At 40.9% G+C, this 23,862-nt stretch overlaps 1 protein-coding gene across 7 annotated transcripts in view; it reads left to right on the forward strand.

The window, feature by feature from the left end:
* Positions 1 to 23,497, forward strand: part of LOC147889220 (phosphatidylinositol 4-phosphate 5-kinase 9-like) — a 74,631-nt gene extending 51,134 nt beyond the window's left edge. For all 7 annotated transcript variants that reach the window (XM_087391227.1, XM_087391232.1, XM_087391229.1 and 4 more), the window contains 5 exons: positions 4,598 to 4,708; positions 4,928 to 5,115; positions 21,786 to 21,937; positions 22,400 to 22,547; positions 22,655 to 23,497. In XM_087391227.1, coding sequence (XP_087247353.1) covers positions 4,598 to 4,708; positions 4,928 to 5,115; positions 21,786 to 21,937; positions 22,400 to 22,547; positions 22,655 to 22,943 — 888 coding nt within the window. In that variant the 3' untranslated portion in view covers positions 22,944 to 23,497. The remainder of the gene's footprint in view (positions 1 to 4,597; positions 4,709 to 4,927; positions 5,116 to 21,785; positions 21,938 to 22,399; positions 22,548 to 22,654) is intronic.
* The last annotated feature ends 365 nt before the right edge of the window (positions 23,498 to 23,862 follow it).

Here is a 23,862-nt window from a genome sequence, read left to right on the forward strand (position 1 = left end):
TTCTGCTTTGATGCAGGCTCTCTCTGTTTATGGTTTGGCAACTGGTCTTCATGTAAATTTTCTGAAGTCTAAGCTGCTCCCATTGCATTCTAAAGATTGGCATAGTCTTTTGTGGCCCGGGGAAATCATTCCACCCACTTAGATTGTTCGTCATCTTGGTTACCCTTTGGGTTGGGGTCTCACTCGTCGTCAACAAACTAATTGGGTGATGGTCAAGCTTCGAAAAAAGCTAGAGTATTGGAAACTGGCAACCTGGCCTTTGCATGTTCGGCTTCGGATAGTGCTGTCCATCCTTGTGGCTTATATTCAATTTTATTTGCCTTTGATCCTGTTCACCAAGGCAGATCTTGCTTCTTTCATGTTTGCCATTATGGAAATCTTTCGGTGTTCCAAACATGGCAGAAAGAGTCTCAGGCTGCTTTCAGTGCATCAACTTTGTTCTCCTAAAGGGCATGGTGGTTTGAACATCACGAATATCCAGGTGCACATCCTTGCTCACAGGGGAGAAATGTTGCTGCAATTTTTGCAAGGTGATCAGCCTTGGGCTCTTATGATTAGATCTCTAGTCACACTTATCAATATTTCTGCCTTTGGTCACTGGCAAATCAATTACTGGGATTTCTTATTTGGTCGCATCGATGGCACTTTGCCTAGCTGCCCTTTGGTCTCTAGTTTGCTTCTTGATTGGAAGCACGTCCTCTCTCATTTTGAATGGCATGACAGTCTTTGCTGGGTAATTCTTTGTGAGCTCAAAGCATTCACTAGTCGATAGTTTTTCAGTCTCCACTGGCTTTACAAGAACCTCACGGTACCTACTTTGTTTATTTTAAGGGCATCACTTCTGTTGCTGATGTTATTCATGATGATGGCTCTATGCTACCTTTTTCTCTGGTAGCTACACAATATGGCTTGGGCTCTCATTATCATGCTTTGTGGCAACAAATTGCTTATATGCTTTCGCCTTTTGTTCCGATTCCTCCTTTGGAACTTCAAGACTGGTTGGAGGATTGAACTTTGACTTCTCGAGGGTTCTCTTCTTGCCCTTTTGCATAGGATGGGTAGCAATGGCATACAATAAAGCACTAAGGGGACATCCCTGATGGACCGAACAATGAAGAGTCCACTCATCGAACAATGAAGAGTCCACTCATTAGAGAGATCTCCAGAAAGAATGTAAGCTGCATTGCTGTCCCTGATACGAACACACACACACACACACATGTATGTATGTACGTGTGTATGTGTATATGTATGCGTGTCCCGCTAGACAGGGTTTTGATTTTAGTTTTTGTTTGGGTGCGCTATTGGGCACTTTGGACTCTATGGATGGATAGAAATCATAGAGTCTTTGGTGATCCTACTTTTCCATCTTTAGTTTTCTTCAAACGATCTCTGCGGCAATCGTTTTATGATTGCTTTTAGACTCATTTGATTGATCATGATGTATATATGGCTTACACTGAGATTTTCGGTTGAGTAGTAGTTACTCTGCTTTTGGAGTAACTATGAATGTAATTATTTCACAGCAATAAAATATTTCTTCTCACAAAAAAGAAAAGAAAAGTATATGTATGTGTGTGTGTGTGGATTACTCTCAAAGCACTGCCTGTGCCTCTTCTTCAGCATCTTCCTACTCTTGCAGCACTTTTGGGAAGGCCTCTTTATGTTCCGCGACAGGAGTTCTTGCAAGCTTCCCGTGATGTTCGCCTTTGTGTTTTATGGGATATGATGCAGCCTGTGCCATCAACTCTGGATCTTGATTTGGGATTTGCACATCCGATGCGCATCAGAATGCACTTTGCATCTTTTTCCACTGCATGTTATCGGTGCCAGTAGGTTGGTCATTTTGCACATGATTGTCCTTCTACATCCAGGACCACTCCTCCTGCTCCTTCTTCAGCTGTCAAGGTTACTCTCCCTTCTCCGGTTTCTGCTATGGCTTCATTGGAGAAGCCTTCTTCTATTGCTCCGAAGCACTACTGGAGGAAGGTTGATATCCCGACTGAGTTGACATGTAGACTCATGATTTATTTGATGCAGCTCTTTCGTTCGAGACTCCTTCTTCAGAGAGTACATATATTGATTCCGTTTCTATGACTGTGAAGATTTTGCCAAAGTCTCTTTCTATTCAGGATACAGATGTTTCTTTTTCTCTGGAGTCTTTTGCCAAAGTCTCTTTCTATTCAGGATACAGATGTTTCTTTTTCTCTGGAGTCTTTTCATCCTATGTTGCAATAGGTTTTTGACCCTGTGATTCAAAAATTCAAACTTCCAGCTTATATTAAGAAGAATCACAAGGGCAAAAAACATGTGGTTTTTATTGATGGTGCAGTCTCTTCACTGCATCAATTTTTACAAAGCAACAATCTGAAACTGCAGGATGTTGTGTTTAATCCTCCTCCAGTTTGATCTTGTAACTTTTTTAAAACCTCTTTTTGGGGTTTCCCACACAGAAATAAAAGATTTCACTCAAAAAAAGTGTGTGTATGTGTCTTTTAGCTTGTGATGTATATCTATCTTATATTGAGGTTTTCTCTTGATGTATTCCTCACCGTCCTATTCTAGGATGATGATTTTGCAATATAAAGCAAAGCAACTCAATTTTTTACCCAAAAAAAATGTGTGTGTGTGTGTGTGTGTATCTTAGATTACCTTGTTTACTTGTCTTACATTGAAATTTTTTGATATTGTAATCGCATTTTGAGACTGCTTCTTGTAATATAAGCAGATATGGATTTTACCAAAAAAATTATGTGTGTCTTGATGAAAAGTTCTTTTACCAAAAAAAAAAAGTGTGTGTGTATAATGATAACTGTTTTTCACAAAAAAAAACTGTGTGTGTGTAAGTGTGTCACATATTATTGTTCTACCTCCGCTATGGGTTTCTCAAAGGGGCAATCAGCTTTGACAAATGAATCGTCCTGCAAAGTGGTGGCGCAAGAGATTGAGACAAATTTGGAATTCAAAAATTCCCCTCCGACAACAGGTTTTTTTGTGGGAGTTCTGCTAGGGGTTCTTCCATCTGAGCAACTTTGGCACACATAAATATTGCCCCTGCTGGGGGTTCTTCCATCTGTTTTTCTTTTGGGTTCGTTATCGGGCACTATGGACTCTATGGAAGGATATAAATCATAGTCTTTGGTGATCCTACATTTTCCACTTTCTCTTTTTTTAGGCACTCTTTGCAGCAATCTCTCTTAGATTGTCTGTAAACTCATTATATAGAACATGATGTGTATACTTGTCATATAGTGAGATTTTCTGTTAATGTAATTTGGCATAGCTCGTTTTTTGGGATAGCCAAACTGTAATATAAAGTATCAACATTTTCACCCAAAAAAACACAAAAAAAAGTATGTGTGTGTGTGTGAGTCCGTCCCTTGAGGCTATTCCACATTACGGTGCCTTCTTTGTATAAAGTTTTGCTGCCCCCACCTTGGCTTTCGGATAAGGCAAATCAACTTTGGCACATGAATCACCCGGCAAAGTGGTGGCGGAAGAGATTGCGGCAGCTTTGAAGTTCCAAAGTTCCTCTTCGACAGTAGGTTTTTTGGTGGCTGGTGTTGCTGGGGGTTTTCCTGTCTAGGCACCTCTTGGCACAAAGACATATTGCTCCAATTGTTTGTTACACATGTTTTGCTCCACAGGAATCTATGCCTCATCTCCTTTGACATTGTCCACACACCCGTGATTTCTTGGGTCTCCTTCGGCAGTGCTTGAGAGCTAGATTTCCTAATGCTATCTTTGGGAAGAAATTTTGGCTTTTTGGGATTCACCCACGCAGATAGGGGGTTTGAGTTGTTCTTCACCTGGGCTGGTTACTGGGCACTCTTGACTCTATGGAAGGATAGAAATCATAGAGTCTTTAGTGATCCTACTTTTTCTACTTTTTTTTTTCCTGATGCTCTTTGCAGCGATCTTTCTTTGATTGTCTGCAAACTCATGAAATAGACTACAATGTATACTTGTCATCTAGTGATCTTCCGTTGATGTACTCTTGAGCTCCCCATCCATTCAAGGGAAGCTACTGTGTAATATAAAACATCAAAAATTACATCCTAAAGGTGTCTCTCTCTCTCTCTCTCTCTCTCTCTCTCTATATATATATATATATATATATATAGTTAGTTAGTTGATTAACTTTTTGTGTTGCCTTACTTTACTAATCAAGATGAGTAAATTTTAGTCAGAGATGGTACTTTTACCATAGAAGAGTGGGTTCCTACCTTTGTGACATGGATCATAATAGCCTTGACTAAGTTCTAATTGAAAGGTGCATTGAATACTAATATGAAAGGGCATTGAATTTCAAATCTGGCCTTAATTTTTACTTTGTATTGGTTCCAGTCATGTTTGTATATAACTCAATGTGTACCTATATGTCGATTTTGATGCGCTTTTCTTTTTTTGTTGTAGGTTAAGCATTCCATTATGTTGACCTCATGAAATGTCAAGTCTAAATTCAATATAAACGGCTCACATTGCATGGCTAGAATTAGTAATAGAGGAAATATCTCTTTATTCTTGAGAATTGGCTGCTCGAGATTTTTACGCGTTTTGATTCATATGGTGGGTCTAAACCATTTCATGTTTACAGGTCTTAATAAAAATGCTTCCGGATTATTATAATCATGTTTGCAAATACGAGAATACATTGATCACAAAGTTCTTTGGTCTTTATCGAATCAAACTTGCTGGTGGCCATAAGGTACATCTACAAAACTTGTCCATGCTCTATTGTTATCACCATGAATGTCTTGAGGTGGAATAAAATCTCTTAGGTTTTTCTTTAAGGCATCATGATTTTTAATCAATAGTCTAATATTGAAGGGCTACATTTCATGAGTTATAGGGTTTGTATTTGTGTTATGTTGACCATAAATGTTATTGTATGTGGAACTAACACCTATATGTGTTGGATTTGAAGGTTCGGTTTGTAGTGATGGGCAACGTTTTTTGCACAGAGTTACGGATTCATCGAAGATTTGATCTCAAAGGTTCCTCACTAGGTCGGTCAACAGACAAGATTGAAATTGATGAGACAACAACCCTCAAAGATCTTGATTTGGACTTTACATTTCATTTGGAACCATCTTGGCGTGAAGCTCTTCTTAAGTGAGGCCTTCCTTCAAGCTTGCAACATGATAGGATTGATGTGTCCGTTAGTCATGCTTTTTGTATTGTGTGTGAATATACACTTTAATAGACGAGAAAAAACACAGCTGAAAGAAATTAAATGTAGTTCAACATTGACAACATAATCTGTCAAACTTAGACATTCCCTGATGTAGTAGTTCACATTTATTTGTGTGTGTTAAGGTCAATTTAAAGTAATTAGTTAATCTATGTAATCTAACTGGAGCTGAATTTTAGTGGCCCAGGACATTGTTGTTTATGTGAACTTCTTAGAAATCTATTATCCCTTGACATTGTACGATACTTAGGAAAATTTGCTTCCATAGGTGCAAGATGTATGTTTTATGTAGTGATTATCTTATCCTTTAATATAACTATCGCATGGACACCAAAGGCCAAAGGATAAGCTTGCCTAAAACGTTGTGATTTATGGCTCAAAGGTTCGTAATTTCCTCGTCTTAGACAAGTTGAAAATGGGGTGTAAAATAGGCTCAAAGCTTCCCTTTTTGTGCTCCTAAAATTTGAATTAAAAGATCCCCCCCCTGCCCCCAAAACATTCTAGTAATTATGAAGAAAGCCCAAGGAGCAAGTGCTTAAGACAAGAGTGCATCATGCATAGAAACCAAAGAGAGTCAAGTCCTAGTCACGAAAAAATCCCGGCAACATCCATAGCTGAGGCTAAAAGAACCACAGTGAACTCCCAAAAGAAGGGAAGAATCTCCACTCATTGAGGAAGATGGTCCTTCTGGTAGAGGCAGCCGTGGAGACCCTTGTATACTCAATCGAATGACCATCCAAGTGTTTACAATGTCTATTGGCCAAGATGTGAGAGGGTTGGACGTGGGAACCATGAATTGCCTTTGTGCCATTTGGATCTCCATATATGATGGGCTGAAAACCTCGCTATGATTTCCCAACATATGTCCACCGACACATATGTAGGTCTCTATAACAACATTAAGACAGCATGACTCAACCAAATGATGTTAAACTGAAAAGACCCAAGAGGAGCTATGCCTCTCATAAAACACTTGAGACTAAGGTAGAGACAGCCAAGCCATTGAGTCCCAAGTGATGTAAAAAGGAGAGGGAGCGAGACTACCCGAAAATCTCGCAATCCCTTTCCAGATAACCTTGGCTTATTTGCAATCCCGTAAACAATGTTGAACAAAGTCCTGAGTAGAGAGGCAATATAGGCAAGTAGAGAGTGTTCCAAATTTGGGACTTCCATTGATTTACTGCGGGGACGAGCATTTTCTGAGCGAAATCTTCCGAGCGTCCGAGCGAAGGAAAAAAAAAGCTTCCAACTATGCATAAATATGGCAAAAATCGATCAGAAGAAAACATAGTTTCACTTAGAAATATGCAAAGTATTATAGCCCTATTTTATACAAAAATATTTAGGTGAATCTGTAGGAATGGTGAGAGCATAATGGGATGGCTTTTGAAGAAACCCACATGTAGAGGAGACTTCTCTATGAAAATTCCCTTATGATCCTTCTTACAACTTTTACTTAATAGGGGGTGACATTGAAAACCCTCTCTCAACCTATCTTCATGAAAGAGTTTCTTCAAAGAAAACTCATTGAAGCAAGCCATCCAGGTAGTTTCGCTAGCGAAACCCCTTTGAAGCAAGTCTCCCAAGGTAGTTTCGCTGGCGAAACTACCTTGGACAGCACTTTTAAAAGTGACATAACTTTCATATCCAATGTCCAAATATAGTCATTCAACCACTCAAATTGATCGGAACATCCCATTTGAGCACATCTATGGAGTTATATTTTGGAAAATCTTTCATATATAGTATTAAATATTACATGTATTTTATGAGAGTGATATATAAGCCCAAGTTAATACTTAGTTATAGTAATTTAAACTTCTTTAGAAACATGTCCATAAATATGCTATAAAAACACTAAAAAGATATTGCCATATGATATAAATGTGTTAATAAGTAATTATATATGCATAGTATTATTACATTGAGAGTGATTATGAGGAATGTTTCTTAAAGGAATCAACACTTTTTTAAGGTAATAACAGGGGTACAAAGGGATGTCTCTAAATAAGAAAATTATGTTGTGTAAAAATGAATGAGTGACTAGTCTGCATATTTTTATGATAAAGGGATCTAGTGAAAATAAAAGTGTAAAAACCATGTTTCCTAAAGAAAAACATTTTTAAAAATCTCTTGAAAAACACGCTCGGATAAACCTGCTCATAGGTTTTTGCTCGTAAAATTGACGCATCCATTTACTGCCATCCTCCATGAATAGAAAGGCAAATGAAAAGAGTGATTTCCCTACTTCCAGAGCCTTCTCCTAAAAAATTTCTTCAAATCTTCAAAAATCTGAAACTCATCCCAATGAGAGGCGCTAGTGGGCTTTCAACCCTTAACATTGAGCAGAAGCCTTCTGGCATTGCTAACAATGTAGTGGAAGGAAGGGAGGATCTTCTTATGTTTTCCACTCCCATTCCTAGAATCCCAAATACAAGTATTTTATGGGACACCCCCATATGATCCCAGAGGGTGTCCTCCGGACATGGGTCTAAGTACTAGCTAGATGCCAAAAGCATTGCTTCACGTGCCCCATAATCTTGACAAACATGCATCCTTGATGTTATGTGCCCGCCTTCGCAGCGCCCCCCCCCCCCCCCCCCCCCTTTTCTTTTCTTTCCTACTTGCCTCCCTTCCCCGTCCCTTGCCTCGCCTCCTTCCCTACCTTCCTTTCCCACATCCCTCAACCTTTTCTGATTGCAACAGAAGTGATGGACGGATCGTTCAACTAGGTTTAAATCGGCCTTCTCACCTCAATTGGCGATGGATTTTCACTCAGTCAATCCTAACCCACTTCCACCGGCCACGAAAACAGTTACATTTTCAAAAGACGAGTTGCAGCATCTCAAGAGGGATGTAGAGCTCGAAAGCTCTACCACGTTGATCGTACACGTCTATGGGTCTCACCCTTCCAGGTCACAAGCTAGAGGCTGGATGCTTGCGGTGCTAACCCCATACCTCACCCCTCAACTTAAAGATGTTTGCTTACTGGGACGAGGTTTCTTCCAGGTTCTTTTTTATTCATCAGAGGCTGCGAGCGCTGTGCTCAAAGCCATGTACTTGCACCTAGGACATAGAAAGATTTTCTTTAACCCTTTCACATTGGGCTTTGACCCCGTGAAGGAGGCCATGCAAGGGGTTTCACTTTTCATCAGATTTCTCGGTCTCCCCTAGGCTTACCATCGCTTACTTCAGGTGATTAGGGAGTATTTTGGTATTGTCACTGAGATCCCCCCTCCTTGGTTTGTCCTTGACGGCTGCAAAAGTGATTAGGTCTGAAGGGTTCCTAGAGTTAGGGTCCTTACGTTGGACCCTAATTTATTAGATGATGATATCATGCTTCTGCATCCGGATGGTTCTTTCTTTCGATAGAGAGTGGAGATCGCGGGCAGAGAGGACCAGTCGAGGATTTGCAGGACCTTTGGGCATTTTGCCAGGGAATGTCCTAAAAAGAAGAAAAGCCTTCTGGTATAACAGCTATTGCTCAACCTCGACAAGGGGGTGGTTTAGTTCCATCACCTCCTCCTCGACCTTGACAGGGATAAAAGTGACAAAATAATGACAACCTCTAATAGATGCAGCTTTAGTAGTCCACACATTAGAGTGGATTAATTCCAATGGCCTCTTACTCTCTTGAACATGTCTAGGAAATGGTTTCCTTGCCTGTTTTCCAAATTGACAGGCTTCACATACCTTATGCATTTCTGCAACCTTGAACTTAGGCAATCCTGCAATAATATTTTGGGCGTGCATTAATTTAAGTCGCTATACGTTAACATAACCAATGCGTTTATGCCAGATATCAATATCTACAACTACACCGGTCCCATGTGCAAACATTACTGCACTCAATTCAGGCATGTCTGCATCCAACGTAAACATCCTGCCCTTCTTCTTCCCTTTTGCTATCAAGCGACCTTTGATGTCTTATTCATTCATGAGCACAAAGTGGATGCCTGAGATTGCGCTAAGTGAGGTAAATTACGTTCAGGTCACACATTTTGGTCACTTGCTCTGGGCACTAGGGGAGGTACATGCATCTCCCCCTTGTTTGTTGGACACGGAGTTATCCTTCCCTCTAGAGCCTGGTGGATTCTTCTTTCAATTGGGGGAGGTAAGGTTGGATTCCTCAACTTCTACGCCCCCAATAATAGAGGAGGTCGTATCTTGTTCTGGAAGGAGTTGCGCTCCTGGGCCCCTTACCAGATTCTTCCGTCATTGGAGGGGACTTCAACATGGGGGAGTTACCCTCAGACAAAAAAGGGGGCAGAGAGGGTGGCATCCAACTTTGGAGAGGGCAGATTGGGATGCCTTCCTTTTCAGCTTTAGTGTGAGAGATGTTTGGTTTGATGATGCCTTTCATACTCAATCGCAATCACTCTTGTTTTCTTGGTCAAATAGGAGCCCGCAAATGCCTATCCATGCACGGGTTGACCAGTTTTATGTTGATGATTGGTGGGCCTTGGATAGAGGAGGATCAATGCATAATTAGTATGCATTGCCCCTGGGGTTTCCACTTTGGATCACTTTTCGGTGGTATGTAGACACATACAACGATATGGTGGTGTAGGATAGACTAGGACTTGGTCTATTTTTTAGTGTTGTACTTGGGTACTATAAATACCAAGTACTTGTACTTTTATTACATTTTCTATTGGAGTTTCTGTGTGACCACATTCTTGCTCACTTGAATTTACAACCATCTCCGTTTGTTCCTTCATGTGGTATAAGAGCCACACTCACTAGTACCCGGTTCCTGCATTGCTTCTTGTCACCAAGCTAAGTTCACCAGTGTCCGTGTGTACTCTTACTGTTTGCCTTTTGCCATTATTGTGGCATTCTCGGACAGATTTGTGCTTAGATTTGGAGCAACTTGGTCACCATTCTTGTGGGCATTAGTGGGTGTCTTCGCAGAGGAAAAGACAGCTCGTTTTTTGCTCAAAAGCAGCCCGTTTTTTAACTCAAAGACGGCTCGTTTTTGCTGTTTTGGGGGTGTTTTTATGAAGGAAATAGTTGCTTACTGTTGTAGGGACGTTTCTACTATTGGTGGCAGTAAAAACGACCTCATTTGGAGCTCGTTTTTGAAGAAACGACCTATTTTCAAGAGCTGTTGCTAACTGCCCTTATTCAGCCTGATTTCCAGCTCGTTTTTTGTGGTGAAACGACCTACTTGAAGAGTGCTGCTGGCTCCCTATCAAAATGTCTCTGTTCTTGATCTTTTACAGCTCGTTTTTGTGAAGCAATGAGCAAATTTCGACCTCAAACAGCTTGATTTCGACTTGCATATCAGGCCAAAGCTTGGCTGAAGTGAATGCCTTCATTGGATGCCTATTGAGCAAGGTTTTGCTTCATATTGGATGCCTTTAGCTGATGCATTTTGAGCCATTGTTTGGCTGAGATTGAGGATTGCTGTGGGCAGAGGTATTGTTGCTTGTATTGCCTTTGTATCCTGGAAGGGATTGAGGTTTGTGAAGGCAGATTTGGGGCAGATTTTGCCATTTTTGTGAAGCTTACTGCCAATAGTCCATACAACAATCCGTATAGGTTCTCTTTGAGGATATTGGTGTGATCAGAGGCACACATTTGCACTCAAGGTGCATTTTCAGTTTGATTGCAGTGGGGAATGCCATAGCAGTCAATTTCAATTTGAGCAATCAGTTGATGCCATACTTGCAATGATTGTATAGAGCAGTCAGAGGCACTTTCCTTTCAGTTGCATTTTCTTTGCAGGTGCATTTGCAGTCAGTGTTGTTTTTTTTCAGTCAAGATGTCTCAGTCAGAGAGCTTTGGTATTATGATGACCAAAGGGGATAAGTCGGAAGGACCCAAGTATGCCTCTTAGTCTTTTATGCTCAAGAACATTTTGGTTGGCAAGAACTTATGGGATATTGTAAGTGGTGATGAGACTAGGCCTATTGCATCTAGTACTAGCTCATCCTCCACCACCACTTCTATTACTCCTACTACCACTTCTACTACTACTCCTACCATTAACACTTCTACTACTTCTACTGCCACTCCATCTCCGACAGTATTGGAGGAGCATAAGAAGTTTGTTTGTAGAAATGCCCATGCTTTATTCTTGAATGCCTCATTAGTGAAGAGGCACATTATGACAACCATTAAGTCATGAACAGATGCAAAGGATGCATGGGAAAAGTTGGGAAACATGTATCATGTCAAGAATGAGGCAAGGGTCATTGCATTGACCAATAAGCTCAAGGAGCTTTCCATGCAAGAAGGTTAGACAATCACAAAGCACATTGCAAAGATCACTGATAAATTATCTCCATCACTCTCAACAGCTTGGCTCCCTCTTATGGCACATTCGTTACCTCCTTGACTATGATGTTCACGGCGTCCCCTCTCTCATTTGATGAGCTAGTTGGGCTGTTGTTACAGGAAGAGGAGACGACCTCCAATTTTGCCCATTCCTCCCATCAAGGTGAGCAAGCATTTGCCACCCAAGGAAAGGGCGAATTTCAGCAAAGGGGAGGTCATTTTTAGAAAAAGAACAGCCGTACATATCAGCACAAGAATGAGGGGAGTGCAAGTACAAATGCAAATCAAGGTCCTAAGATGAAGAAGGGCAGATGCAATTATTGTAAATAGCTAGGTCATTTTATTGCAGTGTCAAAAAAGGATTGCTAATGAACAGAAAAGGCAAGGAACAAGAAGTAATTTTGTTGCACCAGCTGAAAATGCAAATGCTCCACCACATGCACACTTTGCACAAGAGGACAACGATTTTGTGTTTGCTACAGTTCTGGACAGCTTTGATGCTTGGGGGATTCTAATGCACATGACTTCCAGAAAGGAGTGGTTTTAGGAATTCTCACCTGTTCTATTGATGCTTCTTTTGTTGCTATTTGGATAGTGGTGCTACTAAGCACATGACTTCCAGAAAGGAGTGGTTTTAGGAAATCTCACCTGTATATGGCAGATAGGTTATATGTGCAAATGATGCATCACATGAGTGGGAGATGTTCCCAATCCTTTTGGATTCATGCAAGAAAAGATACATCCGTGATGTTTGGTATGTCCCAGATTTGACAAAGAATTTAATTTTAGTTCCTTATATTGCCCATGATCAGCACATACTTGTTGAGTTTCACGATGATCAAGGAGGATCAAGGATCCCAAGAAAGGGTATGAAATTGTGGCAATAGGTACTTATGGGAAAGGGCTATACAAGCTTGATGCTCAGCCCTGTGTTCAACATGCTTTGGTTGTCTCATTTGCTTCTCCAAGTGATTTATAGCGTGCCATGTTTGGTCATGTTCATCATAGAGCATTGGCCTACTTGTACAACAATGAAATGGTTCATGGAATGCCAAAATTACAGCAGCCAGCCAATGAAGTTTGTGAAGGGTGTGATCTTGGAGAATTGCAATGCCTTCCTTTCAAGAAGGATGGCTCAGGTTCAGTGAAAGCAACTAGAGTTTTGCATATAGTACGCAGTGATGTATGCAGTCCCATGAATGTGACAACCCATAGAGGGGCAAAGTATTTTGTTACCTTCATTCAATGACTATTCTAGATTCACATGGCTATTCCTCATAAGGCTAAAGCTGAAGTGTTTTATTGGTTCAAAGATCTCAAGGCCTTGGCTGAAAACCAAACTAATTCAAGAATACAAACATTTTGTTCAGACAATGGGGGATAGTACACATCAAATGCTTTTGAAGGGTATTTGAAGGAAAAAGGAATCAAGCATCACAAGATAGTGCCATACACACCACAGCACAATCCTATTGCAAAAAGAAAGAATAGGACACTTTTGGAAATGACAAGATTCATGCTGAAATTCAAGAAAATGTCAAAGGCATTTTGGGGAGAGGCCATAACTAGAGCCACATACATACAGAATAGATGCCCTACCAAAGCATTGGTCAATGTGACACCTTTTCAGAGGTTTTATGGCTATAAGCCAAAGGTTCATCATTTCAGAGTATTTGGCTCATTTGCTTATGCTTTGATTCCATCTCAACATAGATGAAAAAAGCATCAAATGCATTTTTGTTGGATACAGTACAGAAAGTAAGGGCTTCAGACTCTATGATCCAAAAACAAGGAAGATCATAATCAGCAGAGATGTTGCCTTTGCTGAAAATGAATGCATGCAGCCAACCAATGTGGATTTGCCACCTTATGATGATGTGCCTTTGGATATCATTCAGTTTGAGGATGATGAGATGGGTTCTCTAGAGGGTACTCCTTCCTCTCATACTTCAGCTAGTTTGCAACATGTTGAGGGTGCTTCTTTCTCAAATGTTCCAGATGTGCAGCCAGCTAGTGGGGAAGGACAGCCCAAGGTTTGGATAAAATACCACAGTCGTGGAGTCAGTCAAACAAAGGATCCAAGTGATACAGCCAGCAATCGAGCTGATAAATCCATTCCAAAATGGGCAAGGTTGACCATTCAGGATGTTAAGGATTAGCCTACTTTGGGGAGAACCAGGGCAAGCACAAAAAGTGCTCATGGACAGGTCAATTTTACTTTAATGACCTCCGTTATGAAAACTGAAATTGAGCCTCAAAGTTTTGATGATGCACAGGGACATCCTTCATGACAGAAGGCCATGGAATCTGAAATTAGGTCCATTGAAAAGAATGCCACATGGGATTTGGTTGATGCACCCATTGGTAAAAATATTATGGGCACCAAATGGATCTATAAGGTCAAGTATCATTCAGATGGTACTGTGGAAAAATATAAAGCCCATCTTGTTGCCAAGGGGTATGCTCAAGAAGAGGGAATCGACTATGAGGAAACTTTTGCTCCGGTAGCCAAAATTACTATCATCCTTTGTGTCATTTCCCTTGTTGCAAATTATGGTTGGCTAGTCTATCAGATGGACATTAAGACTGCCTTTTTTAATGGAGATCTTAAAGAAGAAGTCTGTGCAGAAACCCCAAGGATTTGTGGTAAAGGGACAAGAGCACAAGGTGTGCAAGCTTAGAAAAGATTTATATGGGCTCAAACAAGCACCTCTTGCATGGTATCACAAGATACACAATTTTCTGCTGTCCCAAGGCTTTGTTAATACACATATAGAGCCTAATCTATATGTTCTGCAAGAAAACTCGGATTTGGCCATTCTAGTATGTCTGACATAAAACGGACTGCACTGTTGCAATTTGTTGTTTATTACTGCCATTAAGTAATATGTCATCCACATAAAGCACATGACAGATTTGGGTTTATTACACTATTGGCTTGGCATTGAGTTTTGGCAGACCCAAGAGAGAATACGCATGTCACAGACAAAGTATGTCAAGGTCTCTTGCAGAAATTCAACCTGTGGCTACTCCATTGGAAAAAGGACTCAAACTTACTAAGCATGATCGGGCTGAAAAGTTTGATGGCACACTTTACAGGCAGTTGGTTGGTAGTCTCATTTATTTATTCTCCACTAGACTAGACATTGCCTATGCTATAGGGTTGCTCAATCAGTTTATGCATTGTCCCACTGTCACACATTGGAATGCAGCCAAAAGAGCTCTTAGATTATGTTCATGGTACTCTCTCTTATGGTTTGCATTATGCTCCAGATTGTGACATTTCTCTGAGTGGTTTCACAGACTCAGATTGGTCAGGGGATTTTGATGATAGAAAATCCACTTCCGACTATTGCTTCTCATTGGGTTCAGCTTACATATCTTTAGTCTCTCTTTCCTCCAGTGAAGCAGAGTATAAAGCAGCAAATGCAGCCACTATGGAATGTATTTGGTTATGGAATCTTTTGCACGACTTGCATCATGCACAGGATGGTGAGGCAACTTCTATCCTTTGTGATAGCCAGAGTTGCATTGCCATTGCCAACAATCGTGTCTTTCATGCTTACATGAAACACATTGAAAATCACCCTCACTATATACGGGATTGTATTTGAGATGGCTTCATTTACTTTATCTATTGTTCTATTGACCTTATCTATTGTTCTATTGAGGATAATGTGGCACATATCTTCACCAAAAGCCTGTCAGCACCTCTTTTCACACGTCATCGACATGGCTTGGGAATCAGAGACATTAAAACAATGTCAAGGGGGATTGTAAAATGACATTGTTTCTTTTGTACTTCCATAAGTTGCTATATCCACACATGGATGAATTTGTGCAACTATGATACTTTAGGTTACTTTTTTTTTTTGGGGGGGGGGAAGAAAGGAACCTTCTATTAATGCTTGAAGGACTTAAACTGAAAAAAGGCTACAAGAAGAAAAAACCGGCCTGTTGTAGAGAAACCCAGCTCAGGCGCTAGGGGATCTCTGGTACTGTGGCTAACAACTAGGTGGGGAGACTATACAACCAGCGAATCCTTCACAAAGTGAATATGTAAAAAACTCCTGGAGGCCAAGCCTTGCAGAATTGAGCGCGCCTCGCAACAATCGCCCTAGAGCTAGGTACCCTAGGTACTTTTGAGACTATTCCAGAGCACTTCAGCCATATCATTGAGGGGGGATTTGTAGACACATACAATGATATGGTGGCGTAGGATAGACTAGGACTTACTCTATTTTCTAGTGTTATACTTGGGTACTATAAATACCAAGTACTTATACTTTCATTTCATCGAACATTCTATTGGAGTTTCTGTGTAACCACATTCTTGCTCACTTGTGTTCACAACCATCTTCGTTTCTTCCTTCATGGTATTGATGGTTTCTAAGCTGCGTTTGAGAGGTCGATCTGCTCGTGTTAGGATTTCTGATGCCTTTTATGCAGAGGAGGACCTCACAGAGGTAGCTTTGCAGATCTGGGTTTCTCACATGCAGGGTGGAGTGCTCTCCCCTTCACATATGGCAGCAACCCTCTTTGATATTGGTGACTTTTACCATCTGGCTGCTAGTACCAAGAGACGTGAGATTCTTAGACGAGAGATTGGTGTTCGCCAGCAATTGGCAGCCTTGCAGAGAAAGAGCAGAAGAGGCCACATGATGCTTGGATTCAGGAGCGCCTTGCTGTAGCAAGGGCTCATCAGTAGATTTTGTTGGATCAGAGAGCAAAGTATGCCTTTCATACATGAGAGTCCTCTGAATACAGATGGGAGGTAGAGTCAATAAGCATTTCTTCTCTACTCATGCCCCCAGGCATAGTAGAGAGTGTGTTTCTCAGCTCATTGACTTAGACGGAGTATTGCAGTTAGATTCAGATGCTGTCATGTGCATAGCTACAGATTTTATGCCTCCCTTCTCTCAACAGATCCTGGTAACGAGGCCACAGATGATGCTAGACATGTCATATGACAATGTATTCATATGTGGTGAAACCAGATATGAGAGTCTCTCTTGATGCACCTTTCACCAACATAGAGTTCAAGTCTGCGCTTCTTACCCTTCATTAAGGGAAAGCGGCCAGGTTTAGATGGGCTTACACCCTCTTTTTTTCTAATCCTTTGGGATATGATGGGATCACATCACCTCAGTCCTGCAGGGTGTTTGGGACTCTGGTGAGATGTCTGACTCACTTACAGAGGGTCTCATACAGCTGCATAAATTTAGTGTCATAGTGGAGACTTATTACTTTATTGGGCACTTGCTATAAAATCCTAGCGAAAGCAATCAGCTTGCGGTTGCATGCGGTTGCATCCCATACTTCTAGATCTTATTCATGATACCTAGACGAGATTTGTTCATGGCAGAAGCATTTTTTATAATATATTCTCTTTTTGGGAAGCTTCTGAGTGGGCCATGCAGAGCGGACAAAAGCTAGCCATTCTACTCCTGGACTTTGAAAAATCCCATGACAGGGTAGATTGGGATTTTATGGAGGGCACCCTTCATTATTTTGGATCTTTCAGATACATGGATCAGAGGGGTTTCGGATCAGCCCATAGCCAGGTGCTTATAGGAGGGTTCAAGGAGACATATTTCAGATTTCTAGATCAGTCCGTCAGGGATGCCCTCTTGCCCTTTTCTTTTTCTATTTGTGGGTGAGGCTATGAGCACTTTTCTTAAATCTCAAGCTGACATTCTTGGGCTTAGACTACCGCTCAGAAGGACGACTTCATCGATTGTGAGCTAGCAAACGACACTGCTATTGTCTTGGAGGCCTCCCCTCAGACCTCCTTTTCTGAAGTTCAGCTAAGGTGGACCTTGCATCCAGAGTGGTGGTTGTTAACCAGGTTTTGCTAGCCACGGCTTGGTATGTTTGCTCTTGTTGGTGTAGCTCCAAGGATTGCATCACTCATCTCATAATGCCTATAAGGTATTCTCTATGAAGTGGGCTAGATGACACAGCAGACACTATTGCCAGGGTGGCTTGGGAGACTCCTTCCCACATAGGAGGGGGGTCTCAACAACATAGACCCAGGCTTGCAATGTAAGGCCTTGCTTTGCAAGTTTGTGGTTAGAGGTTTTATGCCTGGGGATGAGCCATGGGATTTTTTTTCATCCATTGCATTTAGACTTGTAGCCCCTCCTCAGGTGGAGAATGGATGGACAGCACCAGATGGATTTTCATTTCGGCCCGTCTCAATGTCCTTTCTCCCCATGCATGGTCGCTATTCTGAAAGCTTGGCAAGCTTCAGAAATATCCTTCGGCGAGTTCTTCCCTCCTCTCTTGAAGAGATTGACAGGTAGCCTATCATGTGGAATGACAGTATACTTGATGAGGAGGGTAGGCAGCTTGGTTTGCCTCATTATATGCAGTGTTCCAAGTGCAAAAGAGGCCTGGCCGCCTCTGTAGGTTCTTGGAGAGCCTTCAAAAGGCTTCTAGAAGATCATCAACAACAATTGGTCAATCATCTCAGAGGAAATGTAGGGAGGATACTTCAAATAGATGCAGCCTTACCCCATGATAAGGTAGATATAGATGACAGGCCTGTGGTTTGTTCATAGTGGATGGGGGCTTTTTTCAGGACAGGTATTCCTCTTCGGGTCATTGCTTTTTTGGGAGCACAGGAGGATGCCTTGGTCTTTGATGTACAGTCAAGTTGTACAGTCAAGTGGCAGGCTGCCTTTTTCTTCAAATGATATTCTTTTGGGCATGCCTTTTCAGCATGTCAGGATCATTTCTATGTGGAACAGGGCAAGGACTCTGCTTGGCATATAGATCCAAGCTCTCGTCTATCTCGGGTTCATGGAGGTTGTGGCTCTATGGAGGAGTCCCGGTAATGGATCATTGTAGGGAACCAAGAGAAGAGTCTCCCTTTTTTTGGTCGCACGGTCAGTAATGCCAGGAGATTCTAGATCAGTTATAGAGGTTGGAAACCTTCCAAAGCCCCTCATTGGGAGAGTTATCAGGTTTCCGCTGATTTGTAGAGAGTCTTTTGGAGGAGGCTTTGGAAATCCCGAAGAAATAGAAAGATTGCTTTATTTTCATGGAGGGATTGCAATGAACAGGTGGAGGTCAAGGCTTGGGACAAACTCCACTTGTCCTAGGTGCTCGTCTGCAGAGGAGTCAGTTCATCATTGCTTATGGGATTGCAAACATGCGAGGATAGGGGCTGCCAGGATTCTCAGTAATTTTGATCCCTCTTATTTCTTCATTACTTGGGGATCAGTGGCTTGGCTCTCTTTGTCAGCACCTGAGAGCTTCTATGAGTGGCAGGATGCTTCCTGGGCCATCTCCATTCTCGATGACACCTAGTCGAGCCCTGCTCCTTAGAGGATGTGCATATCTCTTGCTCTAGAACAGTACACTCTGATGTGGATTCTGCTTGGGAGATACTGGCTAATATTATTGCTTGGCAGATTTGGAGGGCTAGATGCACAGAGACCTTAGATGGATCACAGGTCCACCCTTCTCACACCCTGGCCAGTATTTGGGTTGATACCATTCACACTCTGATGGCCAGTTGGGCGAGCATGCAGGGATCGTCCCGGGCAGCCTTTGCCAGGAGGGTTATATTCCTTACGGAATGGAGGGGCTCCCCCTTTTTCTTAGAGACTACAACAGGTTTGAGGTGGCATTTTCAGCCTCAACCTTGGTTCCTTTCCAGCTCATTTTGAGTTTTAATTTACTCTTCTAGAGTGTTTTTATCCTCATGCACAAAATGATGTATTTCTGCTTCAAGCTTGCTCTTGCAAGTTTCTTTCATACTTAATAGAATTATTTTTCATGGAAAAATAAAGATTTAAACCTACCAAACAACCATGTAGACTACTGAATTGACTACCAGTTTGTTGCGCAATTTCAGATTTTATGGATTGCCTTGTGACATAGTAACAAAGGTTCAAATTTCTCTAGGAACTACATTGAGTATGGGTTCTGCGGATCATCTTTAGTAAATAGTGCTAAGAATACAGCTATTGGTTATATAAGAGACAAGACTGAAAGGTAGTGGTAACTTATAAATAACAGAGAAGTGTGGGGGTGGAAGGAGGAGAATCTTCTTCCTCTTGGAACCGAATATTTGTGCTATGAGTCAAGAGAAATATATTTCCCCTCTTACTTCACCACCTTCAGAGAAGCTTCCCAATCTAGCATGCCTCTTAGGCTGACATTGTCTAATATTGTAGTATGACCTCCAAAGGTGGAGAACAAACCAATCCCCTTGTGACATCCTCGTAAGCAAGGAGGGCTCTTCCCAGTGATTCTCCGCCCAGCCATGGCCTTTGGAGAGTGCTTTCGTCTGAACCTCTCTCTCTCCTTCCATCCTGAAGCTCTCTCTCTTTAGAGGCCTCCCTTGAACCCATCACTTACCAAGTGGCTTTCCCTTTTGGTGCCATGTGTCCCTGGGAATGACCATTTTCTGAGCGAAATCTTCCGAGCATCCAAGTGAAGGAAAAACAAAAAGCTTCCAACTATGTAAAAATATGACAAAAATGGATCGAAATAAAACATAGTTTCAATTAGAAATATGCAATGTATTATAGCAATGCCTATTTTATACACAAATCTTTACACGAATCTTTGGGAATGGTGAGTAAGATAATGGAATGGCTTTTGAAGAAACCCACATGTAGAGTAGACTTCTCTATGAAAATTTCCTTATGATCCTTCTTACAACTTTTACGTAATACAGGGTGACATTGAAAACCCTATGTCAACCTATCTTCATGAAAGATTTCTTCAAAGAAACCTCATTGAAGCAACCATCAAGATAGTTTCGCCAGTGAAACCCCTTTGAAGTAGGTCTTCCAAGGTAGTTTCGCTGGCGAAACAACCTCGGACAGCACTTTTAAAAGTGACATAACTTTCACATCCAATGTCCAAATATAGTCATTCAACCACTCAGATTAATTAAAAAACCCCATTTGAGCACATATATGGGGTTATATTTTAAAAATCTTGCATATATAGTATTGAATACTTCATGTATTTTATGAGAGTCATATATAAGCCCAAGTTAATATTTATTTACAGTAATTTAAACTCCTTTAGAAACATATCCATAAATATCTTGTTATAAATGCTATAAATACACTAGAAAGCTCTTGTCGTATTGATATAAATGTGTTTAATAAGTAATTATATATGTATAATATTATTACATTGAGAGTGATTATGAGGGATGTTTCTTAAAGGAATTATTTCTCAATACTTTTTTCAGGTAATAAGAGGGGATACAAAGGGATGTCTATGAATAAGAAAATTTATGTTATGAATATTTTGATGATAAAGGGATCTAGTTCTAGTGAAAATAAAAGTATAAAAACCATGTTTCCTAAAGAAATACAATTTTTTAGATCTCTTGAAAAACACGCTTGGATAAACCTGCTCATAGGCTTTTGCTCGTAAAATTGACGCATCCAAGAATGATCCTAGACCCAACCTTAGAAGCCCTGTTTAAATGCAAGTGATGTTGAGCCCTCTGGCTTCCCGCCTCACCATAACCAAGCCACATCTTCCGTGATTATAGCTGATGTAACACCCTTGAGATCTTTCCTTATAAGTGATTCCGAGAATTGCGACCATCCTCCAGATTGCTTAACAGCACATTCTGACAATTTTGAATCCGTACATTCCAACATTGTTTTATTGCTTACTGCTAGCCCTTTCCCTATAGCTGTCAATTGGTCATACACCTGGGCAGTATTAAGTACTCTCAACGTTTGTCTCTATGATGGAAACATAGTACATAGACTTTTCTTCTTACGTCAGCCAAACAGTTTCAGTGTCAAGAGTTCATTATGTCTCCTCAATCTCCAATGTTGTGCACTGACGACGGGAATTCTTCATGCTTATTTCACTAGAGCATCATAGCTCTACAATTGGCGACTCTGTCTTTCTGCTTCCTTGTAGATGAGTTATCCTATGTGTAACATCGGTGGAGTGCTCATGACGGAACCATTGGTAACATCATTCACAATTGAGGATCATGACCGTAGATTCTTGGAATGCCATCAGCCGAGAGTTTCATTACTCCATTCTAAGTATTTGAAACAGGTGAAAAACTTCATTACACGTGCATTATGTACCTGCATAGATGAAAATGATACCCTGATGATCCTCAAATGCATAAAGTTTTTTCTCTTTCTGACATGCAGTTCAGTGGTTTCTCTCAGCAAGTATTCTGCATTTGAGTTTTTTGTACACATGTTTTGCCCACTGCCCACTGAACATGCAGCAGAGAGAGAGAGAGAGAGAGAGAGAGAGAGAGAGAGAGAGAGTATAACTGTTTTGTGTGGCTATGCAACAGGCAAATTGAAGATGATTGTAATTTTCTTGAATGCCAACAGATTATGGACTACAGTCTATTGCTGGGACTCCACTTCAGGGCCCCACAATATATTAATCTAAATGCTCAGCGGGGACTGGTGGATGGAGGCACAATTCCTGCAATCGATGATGGTAGGGTTTGATAAATCTTTGGTGTAATGTAGACTTCCACTCCCACTCCCACTCCCACTCCCACACACAAACACAAAGGTGACAAAAAAAAAAAGAATGTAGTCTTGATCCTATTCCAATAGAATGCCCTCATTTGTTAGCAGTTTAGATGTGATCATAATGGGATATCACCATCATGTGTCTTGAATCTTGAGGTGCATTTGTACCTATCATTTTTTTGGTATGCAATTCGGATCCCCAAAGGGAGCACTCCTAAATGGCACGAATGTATGGGTTTTCCCATAAGGGACTAGCCTGACGAGTCTCTCTCTCTCTCTCTCTCTCTCTCTCTCTCTCGCCTGCCTTGTCAATCCTTTTCTTATGTCCCTCAGTCCTTTGCATAATTTTTTATTGATTTCTGTCCCAGGATATTCATTGGAATGTTACTAAAGATACTATATTTTCTTCCTGAATCTTGGATAGATGAGATCGGGACTTACCCAGGAGGTCTGGTATTGGTGGCCCATGAACCCAATGACAGTACTGCAGGATCTCATATTCGAGGTAGCTCTCTCCGAGCAGCAGCTGCTGGGCATGAGCAAGTTGACCTCTTGCTGGCAGGAACTGCAAGGTAATCCTTCAGGTGTAATTTCAAAAGTTTCTGTCTTGTTGAGAATTTGCAGCTGTCCGCTTCTTTGATGAGATGAACCGGAAATCATAATATGTGTGTTTTTCCAGACTCCGTATACAACTTGGAATGAATATGCCAGCCAGGGCTGATCGTAAACCTCATGTGACCGACACAAACACAATCTCAGAAAGTGAAATCTTTGGTGAATCATATGATGTTGTCCTATGTTTTGGCATAATTGATATTCTGCAGGAGTATAACATGGCCAAGAAACTAGAACATGCGGTTAAATCATGGCAGTTTGACTCTGTCTCAATATCTGCAGTGGATCCACACCTGTATTCTCTGCGATTTCAAGAATTTTTGCGAAAAGCATTTCCTGAAAATTCTGATTAGGTGTCAGAACTTTTGATGGCAAAGTGTTTCCATCTGTTTTTTACTTATTATTTACCTGCATCGTGTGAGGTGTATAACATAGTAGGCTGTGTTATAATATTTGTGGCATTCTGACATCAAAGCATGATGTCAATTTATTTATTTTTTGTGTACCATGAGATATCCTTTTTCTTATCCTTCACCAATCATTCAATGCTTAAGAATGATAGAAAGGTGAGGTATGTATTGTATCTCCTAGAAAATAAGCATTAGGTTCTTATTAGAAAACAAAATCAGAGCCCATTTCTGGTCAGGAAGCACATGGAGAAGGCTCCACATTCTGCAAGCCTACTTGGGGGAATTTTGAATGAGTACCATGACTTTTTTTCCTTGATCTGTCGTGCTTAATTAAGTGCTAAACCACTCTATTTTTACATTTCTGAAGGACCCAATGACAAGCAGTAACATAAGGTTTGCAGAGCAACTGTGAAGGAGTTCACTAAGATGCATTCACATGCATTTTGACTAAACTCCTTCAATGTATTATCACTCAACATTTGAAACTTTCACATCGCCATTGTGATAATTATTCTTACTTCATTATTTGCTTAATATCTGACACACAATCCAAGGTGCACGTTGAAAAATCAATAAATGTTGTGAATTGTGGTAAGGTCGTGTGCATTGTTAAGGGGGGGGGATTACGGTTCAGACTTCCATTTACGTTTGGACAATTGCTATGTGCAATCACAATCATGGAAATGAGGTTGATGTGTGTTTCTACCCTTTAGAATTACATTAACAAAGGTAGACGAAGCTGACCCATGATGATATAAAATTTTGAAATCCAAAATAGAAATGCTAATGTATAATGGAACAGTATTATTTGCATATTTTTTGAACCCTCTAAATCTGGTTCTCTTTTTCAATCTTTTAAAAA

Source organism: Dipteris shenzhenensis, chromosome 20 (genome assembly GCF_047967505.1).
Source record: "Dipteris shenzhenensis isolate YYH24624 ecotype China chromosome 20, Dip_SZ_1.0, whole genome shotgun sequence".
In the NCBI taxonomy this organism is placed as follows: Eukaryota; Viridiplantae; Streptophyta; class Polypodiopsida; order Gleicheniales; family Dipteridaceae; genus Dipteris; species Dipteris shenzhenensis.